The 18,244-nt window shown below is 41.6% G+C and overlaps 2 protein-coding genes across 2 annotated transcripts in view; one reads left to right on the top strand and one right to left on the bottom strand.

Moving 5' to 3' along the window:
* Window positions 1–6,391: 6,391 nt before the first annotated feature.
* Window positions 6,392–18,244, bottom strand: part of LOC108116869 (protein timeless homolog) — a 71,160-nt gene continuing 59,307 nt past the window's right edge. Inside the window, 8 exon segments of the mRNA XM_017228947.2 lie at window positions 6,392–7,071; window positions 7,073–7,917; window positions 8,328–8,531; window positions 8,917–9,005; window positions 9,281–9,486; window positions 11,661–11,802; window positions 12,582–12,630; window positions 12,754–12,834. Of these exon segments, the coding sequence (XP_017084436.2) occupies window positions 6,466–7,071; window positions 7,073–7,917; window positions 8,328–8,531; window positions 8,917–9,005; window positions 9,281–9,486; window positions 11,661–11,802; window positions 12,582–12,630; window positions 12,754–12,834 (2,222 nt within the window). The 3' untranslated portion in view covers window positions 6,392–6,465.
* LOC108116870 overlaps window positions 14,809–18,244 on the top strand; it is a 29,726-nt gene continuing 26,290 nt past the window's right edge. The window contains 2 exon segments of the mRNA XM_017228948.2: window positions 14,809–15,405; window positions 16,194–16,586. The gene's annotated coding sequence lies outside the window, so the exon portion shown is untranslated.

Below are 18,244 nucleotides of genomic sequence, written 5' to 3'. Positions count from 1 at the left end.
TGTCAGAGTGGAGCAAACTGGAGATTGCACTGGCCTATCCCAAAATCGCAACCGGATAGTCAGCTCACGCATTTTGCAAATTTACCAAAGCGCCCAGCGGGCCACCAACACCGAAGTTGCGGCAGATTATAAACGTAATCCCGGGCGCGGGCCACGTATTCCACGAGTCCTATAAACCGTAAACTCACGCACTCCGCACGCCCGCAGCGGTGGCAAATGCCACGTAACTCTGGCAAGCCCAGGAGAGGCATGCAAAAAAAAAAAAAAACAAACATAAAAGAAAACATTAAAAATGGCAAACAAAATGGCAAAACATATTTCTCTTTTGCACCACAAAAGGTGAGTAAAAATAAGCGGCAAGCGTGTTGCCAAATTCCACATTTGTTTAGTGCTTAATGTTTAGCCACCGCCGATTTGCATGCCAAGCAGGTGCTACATAATTTATCAGCGAATGCCCGTCCGCTGTGTGAAAGAGAGAAGCTAAGGATCTGATTTATATACTCTTTCCTAGATCCTGGCCTGTAAAATTGGCATTGCCAGAAATTGTTTTCGACATTTAAATGCCAACTGACAATCGGCAAACCGACACCTGCGTCGCCATTTTGTCTGGGCAAATACTGTAAAATTTCCCTTAAAAAGGGAAAATGTTCCCAAAAACTTGAAAACTTAACTATTGCATCAGGAAGCTAAAATGACTTCTTGATAAGTAAAAGGATCTTTTTGTCAATTTCTTTCATTGCCTATATAAAAGATACATCATAGATTTATTCTAATTATAGTTTATAAATTATTTAAACATTTACAAAACTCTTCAAAGATTTCAGGAACACCCTGGAGCCTGAAAACCAAAAAAGCGCACTGATTTCGATCTGCGATTGCAATTGCCATCAATTTAATCAACAAGCTTGCAACGGCAGGGCCAATGCAAATAAAAAGCGAGAGGCGCCGCCATAATTTTGGTTTATAGCCGGGAATCTGTTAATGCGATGACTCTCAGTCGGCGATTTACTCCGCTTCCCCTCTGGCCAACCCACATCCATTTCCAGCCTCTGTCCAATGGCGCTCATAAATAAAAATCACTGAGGCTTGAATTTTGCATAATTCCCATATTTTTTTCTTCTTGTTTTGGTTGCACGCGTAGCTCGGCAGTACAAAAAATAAGAGAAAAATTGGTTGGGTAAAATTGCCCGTGTACACATGGGCGAAAGGTGTGGGTAAAAATCTGGGTTGGTATTTCTGAATGATTCCAGGAGAGGGGGCGTGTCAACGGCCTCTGCCACTCCTCTACCGTGTGGTTCATGCATCATGGTGTGGCAATTTTCAGCTTGTATGTATTTATTGCACATGAAATGTATTCCACAATGCGCTGGTAATTTACCAACTACGTTGCTCCACAACCCATCTCCAGCCCACCAGAAACCACTTTGAATGCAACTGCAATGTGCAAATACCAGATATTTGCAGTTAGGGCTTCTGGGAACAGTAGAAACCTGAATATTACACGTGTGCTTTCCAATTTGTTACTACGAAGCCAATCCATATTTTCAAAGCGTAAATGACATATTTTTAAAGTGCTAACTAGTAACATTTTTAAATCATTAAAGCAGGAGTAGAGTTATTCGCTCCCAATCCTAACATTATTTGTAATAAAAGTACATATTTTGAATAATAGTTTTCACTGCTGAACTTAATTTAGTTTTAGAAGTCTCTTGTTATATAAAAATATTGCAAGAACTCTGTAAATGTTCTTTGACCACAGCAATTAGATTTATCCGAAGAGTAAAACTTATTCATTCGTTCCCTTGAAATATTCCCATCCCTTAGGAACCGAATAAGGACAAAAGTTTCCCAGCTCCGGAGATCAGGAAAATCGTCCTTTCCCTACCCAAAACCACAGTTCTCCACAAAAAGAAATTGGCACATTCGCCATCCAACCACATTTCGCCTACCATAAATCCAGACAAAGGAAACTTTTTGGCAAGCGAGAATTTATGCCCGGACTCGAGACCGACTTCTTAGCGATTTGTTCGGGCTTATAATTCATGTTTTAATTGGCAAAAGCCGAGGGTTGAAATACGCAGACGTCGAAGAGGCGCATTTATTTATGACTCGTTAAGTGTAAAATATCTGGCGCAAAATCAAAAGATGCAGAAAGCCCATACCCAACTCCTCAACTCCCAACCGAAAATAACCATTTAAATCATATGCCTGTTATATGGGGGGCTGACTCGAATACGCCCTCGAAATAGGACAGAAAAAGCCGCTGCCAAGTTGGCAGCCATTAGGCTAATTATAAGCGTTCTATGGCCGACACAGTACTAAGCTCCCTACGAGCGTTTTTGAAACGTTAAGTCCCATATATGGGATCACGAGGGTCACTAAAAGTCCCCCCCGAATGGGGTACAACATAAACTACAATAACAATTAGTCGGCTTACGAAGTCAGAGCTCGGAGAATCCGGCAGCCCTAAAAACCCAAACCCTCATCATCAGGCGTAAAAGTAAGAAGTGTCCACAAAGCTTGTGCGTAAGCCGTTGCCAGAGGGGAGGAGGTTTTGGGGCTGGTTAGCCAGTTCGATCCATTGGGGTTAACAAAGGCCGTACGAGATTGTCATTGTGCCAAAAATGGGCCAAGCTAAAGAGTGCATGACATACGCTTTTTACAATTATTTACTGACACTTCCGAGTCACGCCCTTAGGTGTCCTGAGAAAGGACCACGAAAAAACATAGAGCTAGTACACATGTGCAGATTAAGGCCTGCTTTTTGCTCCCCTAAAACAAAGCTTCTACAAATAGAAATCATGAGAGGGAACACTGAAGAAAATAGTTAATAGTCCACAAGACTTTCAACAAATATTTAGAAACAAAAACTTACAAATTTACTCCACGACTAACAATGGTCAGAAAATTTTAAGGTTGACAAAAAGTTTTTCATTTTTAGCATTAACATTAGGAAACTCATTTCCCAAGACAAATGGCAAGACCTGCAAATAAGTTTGCATGATTTTTAAGCAAGGCAATTTATTTAATTTCTTAGCTCCTCATAAGTATTTCCAGAGAAGCTCCTCAACCGGAGAGCCGCTAATCAAAGCCACTTCATCCGGAGCGTAAACACTTTGCTAAGTACGCCGGCAAGTGTATCTCAGCTTCAGCGTTTTGAATACAAACTTTTCTCGGCTGCTTTTGTTATGATTTCCCAAAAGCCAAGACGGGACACTGAACTGTGTTTGTCATCGGGTGACAACAAAGGCTGGGAAAAGAGGAAGTCAACCTCTCTCTCTCCACAGGCAGTCGGTGAAGTTTTTGCCAAAAGTGCTCTTTCTTTGCTCGCCATTCTCTTCCAGCGAATCCTGTGAGTCCTGTGAATCCTGCGAATCTGGCAGTGTGTTTATCACACGTCAAAGGCGCTTTTTGTCTTTGCCCAAATCCGCTTCAATTTGAGCCGAGATGAGCGGCATATAAAAAGTTTTCTGTTGTATAAACATTGTGTGATTGTTAGAAAAACATGTGCCAGCGGCACAAACACAAACTCGCAATGAGAGAAACGCCCACTAGAAACGGAAAATGAATAGAAAAATATTACATCGGAGGTCTGTTCCTAGAATACACTGCAAAAGTTAATATAAACTTATATATGACTGCATATAATGGTAAAAAGATTTTTTGTAAGAATTTAAAATCGTATAAAAATCAGATTTGTAAATCCAAAAGTTATTTTTATTCGACCTCTAGCTCTTGCTTTTAAGCTAAATTTCATAACAAATCTCATGGAGAAGTTGTTAGACTTTTACTACCCTATAAAACAGAAAAATCGGGAAAAAAGCGGGGTAAAGCAGAAGGGGGAAACGCAAAGCGAACTCATCAAACAACGCCATCATCTGCATATGCCACGTCCTTGTCAGCGACATACTCATTCCCGTTATGATGAAAAGTCGCAAGTTTTCCAAGAATGAGTATGCGATGGTGTGTATGTGTTTGTGTCTGTGTCACAATAAAGCCGCCTTTATAGTCCCCAGATTAGGTTAATCCGCTGGCTGTTAGCTGTTGGCATCGCTATCTGCCACGGCCTTTGTTCTAATGATGGAAATGAGCGTGTGAAAAGCCCGGGCAATAACTCTTTCTGTTTTGTTGCCCTAATGAAAGCAGTTACAGTTTATTGTCCTCACGCACACACAAATTCCTCAGCAAAAACTCAGTTTAATGAACCGCTTCTGCTCGCAGCGAAAAAAAAGTAAGCAAACAGCAAGGATATTCAAGTCCCAGGCCACGCTTTATCATAATTTACGATGTATTAAGTGATTTTAAACATGATGCTTGCTGTTGCCTTTGCCATTACTGCTGTCTTTTGCAACCTCTTTGACACACTTACACCTACAGATGGTGTTAGATAAATAGTAAGTTTAATTAAAAAATATATAAAACACTTTAAATGTCATAATTTGTGTTAAAAAAATATCCTTTAAACTTTTTATAAGGAAAAGATTAGTTTTCATTGTTTTAAGTTTTTAAATTTGAACTGATAAAAAACTGCTTTCTATTATTCAATTTTAACCCCTTTCAGTGACATAATTACTGATGCCATGGAATCCCAAGAAACTCTATAAACTTAACCTCCACTGTATTTAACCCCCCACGCTTTCGCCATAAAAAGGTGTGGCATTCTTTTGAGGGCTCATGCAGTTGACATGTGCCAAGGAGGTTGATTAAATTAATGAAATAAATTATGAGCTGCTCATCACCGGCTCGCTCGCTGTTGCCTTTTAAATTGAGTGCGCGCCATCTTGAAATTAATAATGTGACATGTCACAGGACGAAAGTGGAGAGGTAGAGGTGTGTATCCTTCGTCTCCACCTTGGCAGGTGCCATACACGTGTGTGTCGAGGTCCTTTTAATTCTGTTGCAAAATAAATGAAGTGCCTAAGCCAGCGAAGACGTAAGTCGCCTGTCTGGTGTTCTGATTTATGCACAGACTTGGATTTTTCTCAGCTCCGCTCCAAATTTATGCACTTAATTTCATTAATCCATCCATTGCGACATCACGCATACGCTCCCGTTGTGTGGCAAGTCCCAGATGCGGAAGCCACACAGACACAGTTGACTCTGATTATTGAATTGAATTTAGTTTTAAAGTGGCCTCGTGTTCCCAATCAAACTGCATTCTCATTCTGTGGCCAAGTAATTTCCAATAAAAGTGTCACAAAATAAAAGTTCTTCTCTGACTGCGACGAAACGCACCACAAATTCGTTAGACGTGCAGCCTCAAAAATCCAATAAAAACGCAATAAGACTGAGGCCATTGGCCAGTGACTCGTATTTTGGTCTCTGCCCTCTGCCTTTGGAAGCTGCTGCTACAATGCAATGCATTTAAGTGCGATTATTTCTTCCGACAATGGGGATTGTGTGTGAATTGCAACTGGCGTTGCACAATGCTCATGCGGAGCATTTGCATACAGTGTCGGATACATTGCTTATACACCTGAAGAAGTCACAGAAAGTTTTTGTAGGAGAAACTAAAAATAATATCTCCAAAAGGGTTCCTCAAATAATATTTAATTTATAGAACTTACAAGCATGTTTCTAGAAACAGTTGAATGTACTTACAACATATCCTTGAACAATTAATAGCTCAGAAAATCTAAATAAGAACCTTTAAGAGAAAATGAATCTAAGGTTCACACTAATCTCTTTGAAATACCAAAAATAGTGACCAAGATTTCCCAAAGTGCACGCCTTTTAGGCCCTCGAACTCGGAACTGAACCTGGGACTTGAACCACCTCACCCTGGCCAGAAATTAACAAAATGCATTGCACGAAGCGAGGCGAAAGCTCACCCCAGCTGGAGCATTGGACCAACAAAAGCCACCAAATTAGCAGAAGCACACAAAGGGCTCTAGAGGTGGAGCAGAATGTGCTGCTCACAATGGACCAGCACGAAATGCCATCAAGTAAACTGGGAGGGAAAGGCAGAAGTAATAGAACTGCAGAAGGGCAGGGGAGTTTGGGGGTCTAGGCCATGTTTGCTGCCAGACAGTTACAATGGAGTTGGTTGACTTTTGTGGCCCATGTGTTACCATCAGGATGCCATATAACGCAGTAGAAGATGTAAATAAATGGAAGATGGTGAATGATTCAGATAGTTCTCAGTTATGTAGCTATGAGTAAGAGAAAGTTATAATAAAGATATGTTATCTATCATGGTTTAAGATTTATACCATATTAACATGATTATCCTAAGAACAAATCTTAAAGATTAAAGAGATCCTTTTATAAATCAACTTCAATCCCAAAAATTGATGCCCTTGATACCCTTTTTCCTCCTAGAATCACAATACGCATAAAAGGCAGTACTCACTCTTTATAAACATAACAAAAGGACAAACAAAAGCTGATATGCAAATTTAAAGTTACATTTATTCGAGCTTCCATTCCGGTGAGCTATAAAATCAAAAGCAGAACGGGAGTGCATTAAAAATCATCCTCATCGTCATCGTCATCGATGATGGCCAACCGACGCCGCTTGGCCGGCTCCCCATCGACTTTGGCTGGCTTTTTGCGAGCCAGAAAGTTGGCCTCCTCGTCGCTGTCCTCTTCCATGTGACCATCATCGTCATCATCCTCCCGATCGACATCACTGCGTGGGCGTTTGTTTGTCTTGTCGGCAGGCAAGGCGCCATCATCATCGTTGTCGCTATCCGAGTCAATTACATTAACGCGACGTGCACGCTGCAAGGACTTATTGGTAATGTTCTCTTTGTCCTCATTGGCACCGGCATCGGCATGGGCATCGGCATCCTCGTTCTCGTCCTTCTGCTCCTCTTCCTCCAGTTCGAGCAACCGAGCACGATAGTCCTCCGAGTTAAAGTTAAATGCATCATCGTCGTCCGCCTCTTGAGGGGCCTTTGTTGACTCATTTAGAGCCATATCGCTTAGTTTGATTTTAGTGGCGCGCTTGGCTCTCAATTGGTTAAATAAATCATCCGTGTTGGGTTTCTCTAGCGCCGGTTTATCTTGCCCTTCGTCACCAGAGTCCTTTGACTTCTTGGCTTTGGCGTTGGCTTTGTCTTTGACCTTTTCGCTTGGCCTTCTTTTCACTGGCCTTGGGTTTGTCCTTGGCTTTTGGTGGTGCCCGCTCCTCGTCCTCGTCATCACTTTGGTTGAACATGAGACTATCAAGTTTTTGTTGCTGCTGGGCCGCTATGTTCTCCTGACGCTGCCTGCTGTGCTTTTCTAGGAAGTCTTCCTCTTCCTCACTTTCCTCATTCTCTTCCTCCTCCTCCTCGTCATCATCCTCTGCAGCCTCGTCTTCGGGTTCAACATTCACATCATCTCCTGCCAGGATTTTAGAACGCACTTGTAAGTCAGCTTGATTTAGATAGGTTGGAATACGCCAGTAGGTTTCCATGCCCGAGATAGGCGGTTGCATGCCCAGAGAGACAAGAACCTTTTTGAAATCACCATCCTCCATGGCATCCTTTTGATCCTGCATTAAGGGCACCAGAGGGACACCATCATCCTCCTCGGCTGGTTCTTCAGTATCCTCGCTGGCATCCTGCAGACATTCCTGCAGCCACTCAATAGCCGATTGATACTTCTCGGCATCCACCTGAGAGATCAGAGCTCTTACAGTGCCCACATCCAATGGTGTTCGAACCAGCTGACGTTTTGCAACTTTTTTAGGTTTGGTCTTGGGTTTCTTATATCCTTCCTTCTTAAGCATGGGTTCCTCTGTAAAGCTGTACTCATCTGGCTCTTCTTCATTGTCTGGTTGCTGTTTCTTCGACTTGCCCTTGCCACGCCCCTTTTTGGGTGGTAAGATCTCGGACTTGTCCGCTATCAAATAGGTCTGTAACATCCGCTTGATGATCTGCTGCTTAGAGCGCCGCTCTGCGAACACATTGACTATACGATCCAGGCAATCTAAAAGGATAAATGCAATAAATAGTTTTTAAAGTGGTTTTTAATGTCTGAAGGTCTAGTTAAACGAATATTAATCTAAAATAAAGTACATCCTAAAATCAAGGACTTCTTTTAGCTAATTTATGGCATAAAAACTGGGAAAAATGGAGTATGACCTTTTTTGAAAACCGCCTGCCTACCTCCCGCCTGTCAAAAATCCAAAAATTTGCCAAAAAATTAAATTTCCGAATTCGCCCAAAAAAGATTATGGGTTGTATCTCAGAAGAAAAAAAAATTAAGATTAAAACCAAATTGGCTTCCTGAATGATTGCTTCCAACATCTAATCGATTGGGATTTTGTCTTATGGCCTCGATTTGAGCCTACTCTTTCCATCTGCCCCTCTGTGTACTCAAACTGATTGTCCACTTACCCGGTTCAGTGCGATGCTGATCGTATAAGCTCCTTAGCTCCTCATCCTCTTCCGGCTGCCAGAGGTTTTTGCCGCCCTGGGCTGATTTGGTCGAACGTTTCGTTGGCGCCTTGAACAGCAGGCCCAATTCCTTCAGCTTCTTCAGGACAGTGCGACGATTGCGCGTCTTGTCGACCAAATTGTCCAGAATCCAATCAATCACATCTGAAAGAGCAGACACAATTGGGTAGTTGTTTACTGCTGCTGCTACTACTCTTCCTTTTTTCGAGTGGTTCGAGTGCCGGAGCATTGATTGCTTCTATTCATTTACTCCGTATCGAGTTTTAATTCACACTCAAAGGGAGCTCCACAAATTGCAGTTGCAGTGCGTCAAGGGATGCAAAGCCGATCAAAAATGAGACCATATTGGGTTTAAGGTTTTATTGGAATTGAAAATGACCTCTTAAGGTCAATCAAACGATATTGAATGGCAATTAAAGGAAAGATTGTTGGTACAGTCTTGCTTTTCCTTAATAAAGTAAATATTTTCAAAGTGATTTAGATTTAATAGTTTGGCTTTGCATCCTTGAATCCCAATAATAATAGTTACCCTTATCGGTTTCCGGATTGCGCTGGTTCTCCTCGAAGAGGAAGCGTAGCTCCGACTCCTGTTCCTCGCTCCAGGCTCCTTTGGTGCCGCTGCAAGTAAGGTTAATACAATAAAGATAGAGGCAGGTTTTAAGGTCTGTATCTCCCAGTGATTTTGACTTGCCATCCAGAGGACCTGACCCTTTGACTACTCTAGCCATAGGGTGCAAATACAATGGAGTCTCCGTTCTGGCCGCTGGCCATCATTTATCATGTGCCAACTAAACGACAGACGATGAAGACCCCGGCTCAGTCAATCATGCGGCCATTGTGATGGGCCCATCCATCCCAGATGTGGAGACAATGCCCAAGTAGCCCATACTCACGCTTCGTAGGCGTCACAATAGCCCGTCTCCAGCTCATTTGCCTCCCTGATGCCTTTGTAAAATAATAACTCTGCATAGATTTTGGGATTAGACGGGGCCACCTCGACAAATTTGCGCACCACAAAGATGGACAGGCGACGCAGCTCCTCCTGATGGACGTCACGTTCCACGCTGAGGACTTGTTGAAAGATGCGAAACAGCTTGGCCTGTTTGGAAACGGAGGAGAGAAAGGAAAAACGCTGGTAAGGTTGTGCTTGAAATTCAAATGAAAAGTTTCTTGGAAAGACAGCCACAACAGCCGCCACCTTGTCCCCCCTCCTTCTTTTCTTCCTTCATTTGGAATCCTCTGCGGTTGCCGCCTGCGGTTGTCTCTCTGCTGAGCAAGATATCATTTGCAGTTGGCAAAAACTTTATAAATGCCACCCAAAACCCAGACAACTAACCCTAAAAACCCCCCCTATATATCCCGCAAAAGCCATCTCACTAAAAACCCCCCTGTATCTCTGTATCGTTGTCGACTGTCGTCGTCCGTATTTGGAATTTAATTTATCCTATGATTGCGCAGACCCATTAGTGGTTTTGACTTTGCATATGATGCTACTTTTGTTTTGCTTGTGGCCAGACTGGCAAGCAGCAGTCTGCTCCTTTTGATGGCCGCATGGACATGGATATCTGCAGCAGTTCACTGGGGGAAAAGAACAACCCATCCAATATTAACAAAAGAAATATTAATTAAGACTTACATCGGGGAAAAAATCTAAGAACTTTAATTGAGTCTTTAAATGGAAATATGAAATGTTTTTAATCGATTTTCTGTATTTAAAAGTAGTTTATAAAGCCCCGAAATAATTTTGTATTTAAACGAAAGACTCTTGGATAAAATCTAATGATTAACCTGTTTTTTGGGTGAGTTTTTTTTAAAGGACTTTTAAGACCTGGTAAGAAGGACTTTTAGGTTCTCCAAAACTTTTTGACTTTTTAAGATTTTTTCCCAGTGCTCAGTTCCTCATTCTCGTCATCATCATAGCCGTCGTCATTGTCGTCCTTTTAATCGTCGCTTGTGCACAGCAGACACTGAGCCGGCTTAGATGACGCTGATAGGGAGCCCATGCCGCCTGAGTAGAGGGACGCGAGATGATGGACTCTGGAGACGAAATACGGAAGACGGTAGGCGGAGACACTCGACATCGGCTTTTGTCCCCCCAAATGCGATGCCGTTTTTGGCCGCTCCAGTGATTAGCCATTCACCATTCCCCCTACAAGCGATTCTGCAGTGGTTGCATGCCATTCAGTTGCCCGAAACCAGAAACCGAAAGCTTTAAGCGCCGCTTTAAGCCGATGAAAATGGAAAAGTCGGCGGATAGGTGGGTGGTTGGGTTGGCGTCGGCATGGCGAAGGCCGCGCAGCCTGCTGCTGAATGTGATTTATGAACTCTGCCCGAAAAGAAAAGTTTAATTGCCAGCCGTGAAAAGCAGCATAAGCAGTTGAAAAGAAATCCGGGAAGAAGTGAAAACACTTTCCGAAAGGTACAAAATTAAATGCTCTACGAAAGAGAATTTTAAAATTAAAAAATAACTTGCTAGATATATAATATTTAAGTCCATGGTTTAACCACAAAAAGATGAAATGCCAATGACACATTAAATTAAAATTCTAATAGAGCTAGCAAAATGACTTTGTCACATTAAATTCAAAGTAAAAGCATCAAATAAATCTGGGAAAATATCTTTAAGGCCCAATTTGAAGACAATCGCGTTAGACTCTTCCCCAGGGACTCTGTCAAACTCAAACACAGACATTTGAATATTTGAGTCGCTATAGAACCCAACCGATGCTGTGGCTCAAGGCAGCGCGTGAAAGGCTTAAAAAGTTCAAATTCCAGCTGACAGCGGAGGGACCAACCAACCAACCAACCAACAGAAAAAAAAAAAGAAAAGAAAACCCTCCGAGCCCATTGGCAAACCAGCTTAAAAAAATATATATATACGAACGCGAAGAGCAGTAAATATCGTTTGTGGCTTTGGACAAATAGAAAAAAGGTCCGCTTAATTTGTACAAATTACCATAAAAATGAAATGAAAGCAGCGACAGTAAAAGTAAAAGAGAGCAAAAGGAAAATGAGCTTCAGCTAAGCTGTGGCATTTGTTTTTTGCGTTTGACTTTGATTTATGTGCAGGTCGCTTAAATAGATTTAAAAAATAAAATAAAAGAAACCAATGAGCATTTCGAAAAGTAATCTACTAATATATTTAGTATGCTTAATGTTACTTAAAATCGCCATTTAATCTTTCAAAGCAATTATTTTATACTTAGTCTCAACCTGAAAGCCTAGTTAGTCAACATTCTCAGTGTTAACATAACTGGTAATTATCTTACTCACCTGAAAAAGCATTCCCGGACACTTGCAGCCGTAGGCGATGCGATGCAGGATAGTTACGGCTGCTTTTAAGGATCGTGTGGGTATATCCGCCCAATCCGATAAAACTAATGTGCAGGCGCGAACAATTTTCGGATGCAGCAATCTAAATAAATAGGGAAAGGGGTTAAGGAAGAGGAAAACTCAAGAACACAGGCGGGAATTATAAACCAAACTCCAATCAAATTATGCTAAATTTAACTAATTATGATTTAAGAGTTTAGCCAGCCAGTCACCCCAAAAAACAGCCATCGACCACGGCAACCGCAAATGTTCTACACTCGGCGCAAAAGTTTTAGAAACAAATTTGCAACAACAGCAACAGCAATGGCAATGCCAGAGCAATTAAAATACATCGGGCAAACCAACTTGACGTCATTTTATTATAATTGTTGTGGCAGGGTGAGCGGGTGAGCGGGTGAGTTGCCGATGTTGCCGCTGTGCGGATGATGTTGCTGCCATACGAATGATGTTGCTGCCGTACTGTTGCTCTTGCTGTTGCTGCTGTTGCCGTTCTAAGCTGCCCGCGGCATCTGTGCGCTCCGGTTTTGAGTTCGAGTTCGCGGCCATAAAACTTTTGGCACAAGTAATTTCTGACACTAATCCTTAATTAGTAGCCACGAGCACTGACTCTCTCTGGTCTGCCTTTCAATTAAAAACACAATTACAATTTTCAACACGACCATCAGCGCACAAAACCGCCGTTCAACCGAGCGAGCGACCATGATAACTTTTCAAATAACAGCAGTAAAATTTAAGCATTCCCTTCATCCTGCTCTAGGGTTTATATTTCCCAAAAATGGTTAAAAGTGTCCAAGCGTTTTGGCCTTGATTTGAAAACTTTATGGGTTTCGGGGGGTAGGTCCTTAGTCTAGGCCTATTTACCTGCGAGCCAAATCATCAAATTTGAACGTTTTCTCCGTGAGTCCATTATCTAGCCGGGGGAGAAGTAAGGGGAAAATGGGTAAGGGAAAACAGGGAAATGCCATTTATTAGTTGAAATTTCCTCAAATTATTTTCATATTTATCACAGATTTAAGCGTTGAGTGCTGCTTACCCTGCTCCTCGAATTCCTCGTTATCCAAGTCTTCGTCATCGTCTTCGTCCTCGTTTTCATTTTCCTTCTCCTCGGGCTCAGCTGAAATTGAAAATATTTATTAAATATCGAGTCTAATCAGAATGCCAGTAATGGTGATTGAATTTCGCTGAAAGCACTTAATTGTAGTCAAAGATTTTATATTTCAAGGAACGAAGGAAAACCATTTAAGCTGATAAATCAATCAGGTGAGAGAATGCTGCTTTAGGGGAAAATATATTTTAAATGTAAATTATTGGAATGGAAATAATAAAAACAAATTCTCGCAAGAAAGCATGTTAAGTATTTGAACTAAAAGTTTTCTCATTATACTTTGCCATTTAACAAAGATAAGCCTGGAGTATTGACTTTTAAAACTTAAATTTTAAAGCCAACCTGCACACTTTGCAATTTAATCAATTATGCAGAAGTTGCACATAGAGATGGATGAGGACCCTCCGGTTTTACCCATCGCTTCTCCAACGGCAACACAAATGGCCATTAACAATAATTATGACTGCTGCAGTGCATAAACAAGTGTACTTATGTTCCAACAACCGGGTTCAAACACACAGATATAGAGGGAGATAGAGTGAGGGTCCTGATAAAATGCAAAGCTAGTCAAAAGCACACTTCACAGGATCCCTTTCGAAACAGTGCAATTGGAATGGAATACGTATGGAAAGCCATCCGACCCTGGGCTTTCGCTTCGAGGTAGCTGATGTTGCACCTGCTGCTCCTGGCAAAATGCCCCAAAAAATGTCAACCAAAGGCAGAGAGAAAGGTGGCCTTCGGGGCTGTAACAACTTCATTTTGAAAGTGCAACCAAGACCACCCCATTTTGCACCTTTTTCATCCAACACCCATGGAATTTGCTGCGTGTGCGTCGCTTTATTAACGTCTTGAATGGGTCTCTCCACTGGCATTTCTGTCCAGGTCCATGTCCCTGTCCCTGTTTCTGTTCCTGTCCCATGTCGTTGGCAGTGACGCTATGCTCCGTCATTAAAATACAATTTTCTGTGTCAGGTTCAAGCTGTAAGCCCAAAAACATGGCACACAGAGATGGGTAAGGAGAAATTGAGGACGGGGGACAGGGGCAGAAATGCAACACGGACAGGACACGATATTAGTGCATGTCTTTTGGGCTGCCTTTGTAGCTGCATTTGTTGGCCCGACACCCGAACAGGGACTGTGGATATAGTCAGGTACCATGCCCTGCGTCCCCCTGCCCCTGCCTTGTGCCACCATCCATCTGATCCGCTCCAGGACAACAACACCTTACTCCAGCCCAAAAGTACTGGAACTGCACGGCCATTAAACATGAACCTCGTTACGGCGTTGTTGATGTTCTTGTTATAAGCGGTAACTTCAGGGTAGTCAGGCTATGTGCCCGCCCAACTACAGAACTAAAGTCTCGAAGTCATGATGGCACTTTGAAACTCACACTAGCAGAGTCTCTTGGAAGAAATGTGGTTGGTTAACAGGGAATTACTGGTTAATAAACAGTAGCTCTGCTCTCCTTTAAACATGAAAAGTAGGTAAAAGTTTAACATTGAAATTAAAAGAACTTTTCAAGGAATATACATAAAATATATATAAAAAAGTTTAAAATGTATTTTGATTTTCTTTGTTTTTCGACTTATGGTTTTTGTAGACTCTCTCTCTACTTTCGATATTTGATCATTGATATTTAATTATTTATGTATTACTCTTAGGAATAGGTACCAAATATGTCTACTTAATTAAGTTTAATATCTTGTTCAGCTTTGCCTGAGCATCGCACTTTGCAGGCCACACTTAATGACTTTTGCGCGTCGCCTGCACCTGGACAACACCTGAATTTCCCTCTTGTTTTTGGCCCAACCACTGCCCCCTCCTCATCAGATGACCTTCATAGCTGGATATTTTGCACATCCTGCTGGCATGCAAAACGGGAACGTGCTTGGTGTTTGCCCTGTGGTCAACAGCAGACAATGTCCTGCTATGTCAGCCCAAGGACCATTTACTCCTCTATCCATATCCATACCCATACCTATATAACCATATACTTTTGGGCAGCAATTAATTTGAAGTTTAACACGTGCGCGTGTGGGTGTATATCTTTGTGATTATTACATAATGGCAAAGACAGTGTCAACAGCAGACTGAGCTAACCAAAGGTTGGGATGACTGGGTGGCTTTCAGTGGCTCAGGTTGTGCAAGAGCCTGAGCCGGATTTCAAGGACTCGCAAATGCTAACAGGTGATGACAAACACACACACTAACACATATACACACGCTCCTGCTGACAGGGACATAAACAAAATAATAACAAAACGCAGTCAGCAGCTTGAAGAGCAAAAGAGCTTCGAGGTTATAATCTCGAAGAGAAACCGCGCAGGCGCCTACAAATCATTTCGAATTTCGAACTCCACAGGCTGACTTAAAAGCATGTCCTGGCCGAGTGAGCAGCTCAGTCTAGTGCTGAATACATCGAGGCCAGGACACGCGACCCGTGAAAGTGTCAAATCAACTGACAAGCCCAAGTGCCAAGTGCCGTGTGAAGAGGCCACAAACAACAAACTAACTGAACTGCCTCGACAAACTGTGCGATTTAAACTAAGACAAAAAAATACAAACAAGAAGAAATAAAAGGTAGCAGAATCTGTGTGTTAATCTGTGTCCTTTGCGTGTGCTTGGTAGTGTGCGTGTTGTGTTGGTATTTGTGATGTTAGCCAACTTCCGGTGGCAGAAGGCAAAATGTCAAAACTTTTTTTCCTAGCAGACAGCGAGGCGTCGAAACGGGAATTGGGACAGGAGCATCCGGGTATCCAGCATTTTATTCATTTATGGGTTAAATAAACATAGAAAAGTAACTGTGTAGTGTTGAAAATATATATGTTTTTAAGTTTCAGAGTTTCTCTTTTCATTTGACAGATATGTATCTGTATGTAAAGAGGAGTTTATTGCCCTTTAGAGTATGGCATGAAATATTACTTATAATGAATAAAGGATAGTTAAAGTAGCGGTACTGGCACCTAAGCTGATTTGGGCTCCCTTTCAATAAATTGTTTAAATTAAATATCTTATCTTAGCAATATTACTTAGATAGTTGCCTACTTTTAAGCACCTAGAAAGACAAATAAAAGAGTAATAAGATTTCCTGAATAAAATATTCCATAGCATAGTTTTTGGGATAAAGTCTGTTTGATTTTAAGAACTTTGAGAAAGAACTTCAAAAGCATCCTGGATAAAGCATTTCGCGTGCTTCACTCATTTCCGCCAGATGCAGGTATGCATGAGTTGCGTATGTATGAGTGCTTGGGTGTGCATAATCTCTCCGTGTGTGTGTGTGTGTGAAAGAATCTGCTCATTTCCGCTCGCCTGCCAAAAACAGGTAGAAAGCTAGCTCGTAAAGCTCACGGTGAAAAATTCATTTGCAGTGCATCAGTGCCCGGGAAAAACCCTTAAGCAAGCAGCAGGCGAAGTGTATTAACCATAAACAAAAAAATAAACCCAAAAAAAAGATACGAAATTTAAACGTCTGTGCATATTAATCAGAACGAGAAACGTGAACAGGATCAAGTTCTAGACAACTTATCACAGAGGATTTACGCAGACAGACAAACGAACACGACACGAATGCGAGTGTAGAGCAAAAGGCGGCGCTAATCAACGACCAAAAGCAGACGACATCATCCTTCCCGACTCGCCACGCCCACTCAAATAACTCCCCCCAGTGGAAAAGGAAATCCAAAAAAAAAAAACAGTTCAGGAGCTGGCGAGCTGAAGAGCAGGAGCCGCCTCATTTGGCCACTGCGGATTATGTTAATTAGGTAATTTTTGCTTTGATTACTCGTACCTTTGGGGGCTTTGCAATTTTGTTTGCTTTCCTCCTCAATTCGACACCCAAACAGCCACCACCCACTGTCCAGCTTACACATTTTTGAAATTCTCATGCAAATCGAGCTAATTCATTCACATTTCCCTGCTGCCTTGGCTGCTCAGCTGGCAGCCGTTGCTCAGTTTTTTAATTCGCTGGCTTAATTGCAAGACAATTTTTTCTCTCGCCCCCTTGATTTGTAGTTAAAAACTCATAATTGCCAAGCAGTTGCGCGAAAATTGAAAAACTTTTTTTCCACTTCTATCCCTAAAATAAAGATAAAATTGAAAATATTTTTGGTTAATGTAACGACAACAACGAAAGTTCATTAGGCAAGTTAATCAAGAACAAATGAAAAATTTAAATATAAATGATTTTCGCCTGTAAATACAATTATCACTTGTCAAATCGATTTATAGCCAACCACCAATTAAAAATGGAAATACATTAAAATTACCAAAACTTTACTCTTTTACTTTACTTTTGAGTGCTGTTAATGGAATCAGAATTAATTACATGGCCGATAATTTATTTAACCGCTGACATTTCATGGTCAAGTGATTATGGCCCTGTTTCAAGTCCTCCACAGTTTGATTTGATTTAGCAAATAAAACAATTTGCAATCACAACACTATCAAATATTACTCAGAACTGGCTACAATAGACAGTTTGACATAGGAATTATTATGGCCTGTATGCCCAGCCTCTTGCACAATTCGATAAATTGAGGCCTAAATTCATGGAGCAGAATGCAAATTGTGGGCAAAAGTCCAAGGCTCTAGGGAGGACAGAGGTCAGGGGTTGACCAGAGCCAGGACAAAGCCTTATAAACTTGCGAATGGTAAATGGTAATGGAAACAAAAACAGAAACTCCCAGTTGCCGGCAGGCATTCAAAACTTTATGCTCAGCCTCTACCGTTTTCACCATCGATAATTAAATTGTGAAATTGTGTGGGCCTTTGCCTGGAGTTTGAGTATCGAAACTATGAAAATGTGGCCAGAAATCATGCTCAAGTTGCTGTTGCTATACATTTTCCCTACCTTTTAATTCAGTTGAGGGTTTCGTAGCGCCTGGGAGCTTTATGATTTTCATTTTCAATTTAATTTGATTGATTTTTGGCTTGTTCGGGCGACGGCACATGAAATTCATACTCGTGAATTATGCATGCAAAGCTGCTCGGCAAAAGTATTATGAAATTCCTGTGGGCAATTTATTTATTTACGAGTATATTGCGCACAAGCCAACCCAGAACATAGAACACCATGTTGGGTAAATTATGTATAAATAAATACCACTACATACAATAGACTTCCATATACTCGTACATACATCAGCGACAAAAAGAGTATGTTTATGTGCTGGCAAAAATGTTAAGAGCAAATTAAGCGTACGCTAATTCGACTTTTATCTGCTACGGCAATAAAACTTTTGGTATCCGAACCAAGGAATCGTCTACGTTTACCTCGAAAAGCCATAAAGTCCAAGTTCCTGGCAATTAATGCAGCCACAACGTCTAATTAGATGGCAGCAAAAGTGCCGCCAGTTCAACTCAGATAGCACACGCACCCCCAAAAACTCAAGGTTTGGGTTAAGTACAGGTAGCCCTCTGT

Source organism: Drosophila eugracilis, unplaced genomic scaffold (assembly GCF_018153835.1).
Source record: "Drosophila eugracilis isolate 14026-0451.02 unplaced genomic scaffold, ASM1815383v1 contig_415, whole genome shotgun sequence".
Classification (NCBI taxonomy): domain Eukaryota; kingdom Metazoa; phylum Arthropoda; class Insecta; order Diptera; family Drosophilidae; genus Drosophila; species Drosophila eugracilis.
This window is presented reverse-complemented; position numbering and strand designations above follow the sequence as displayed.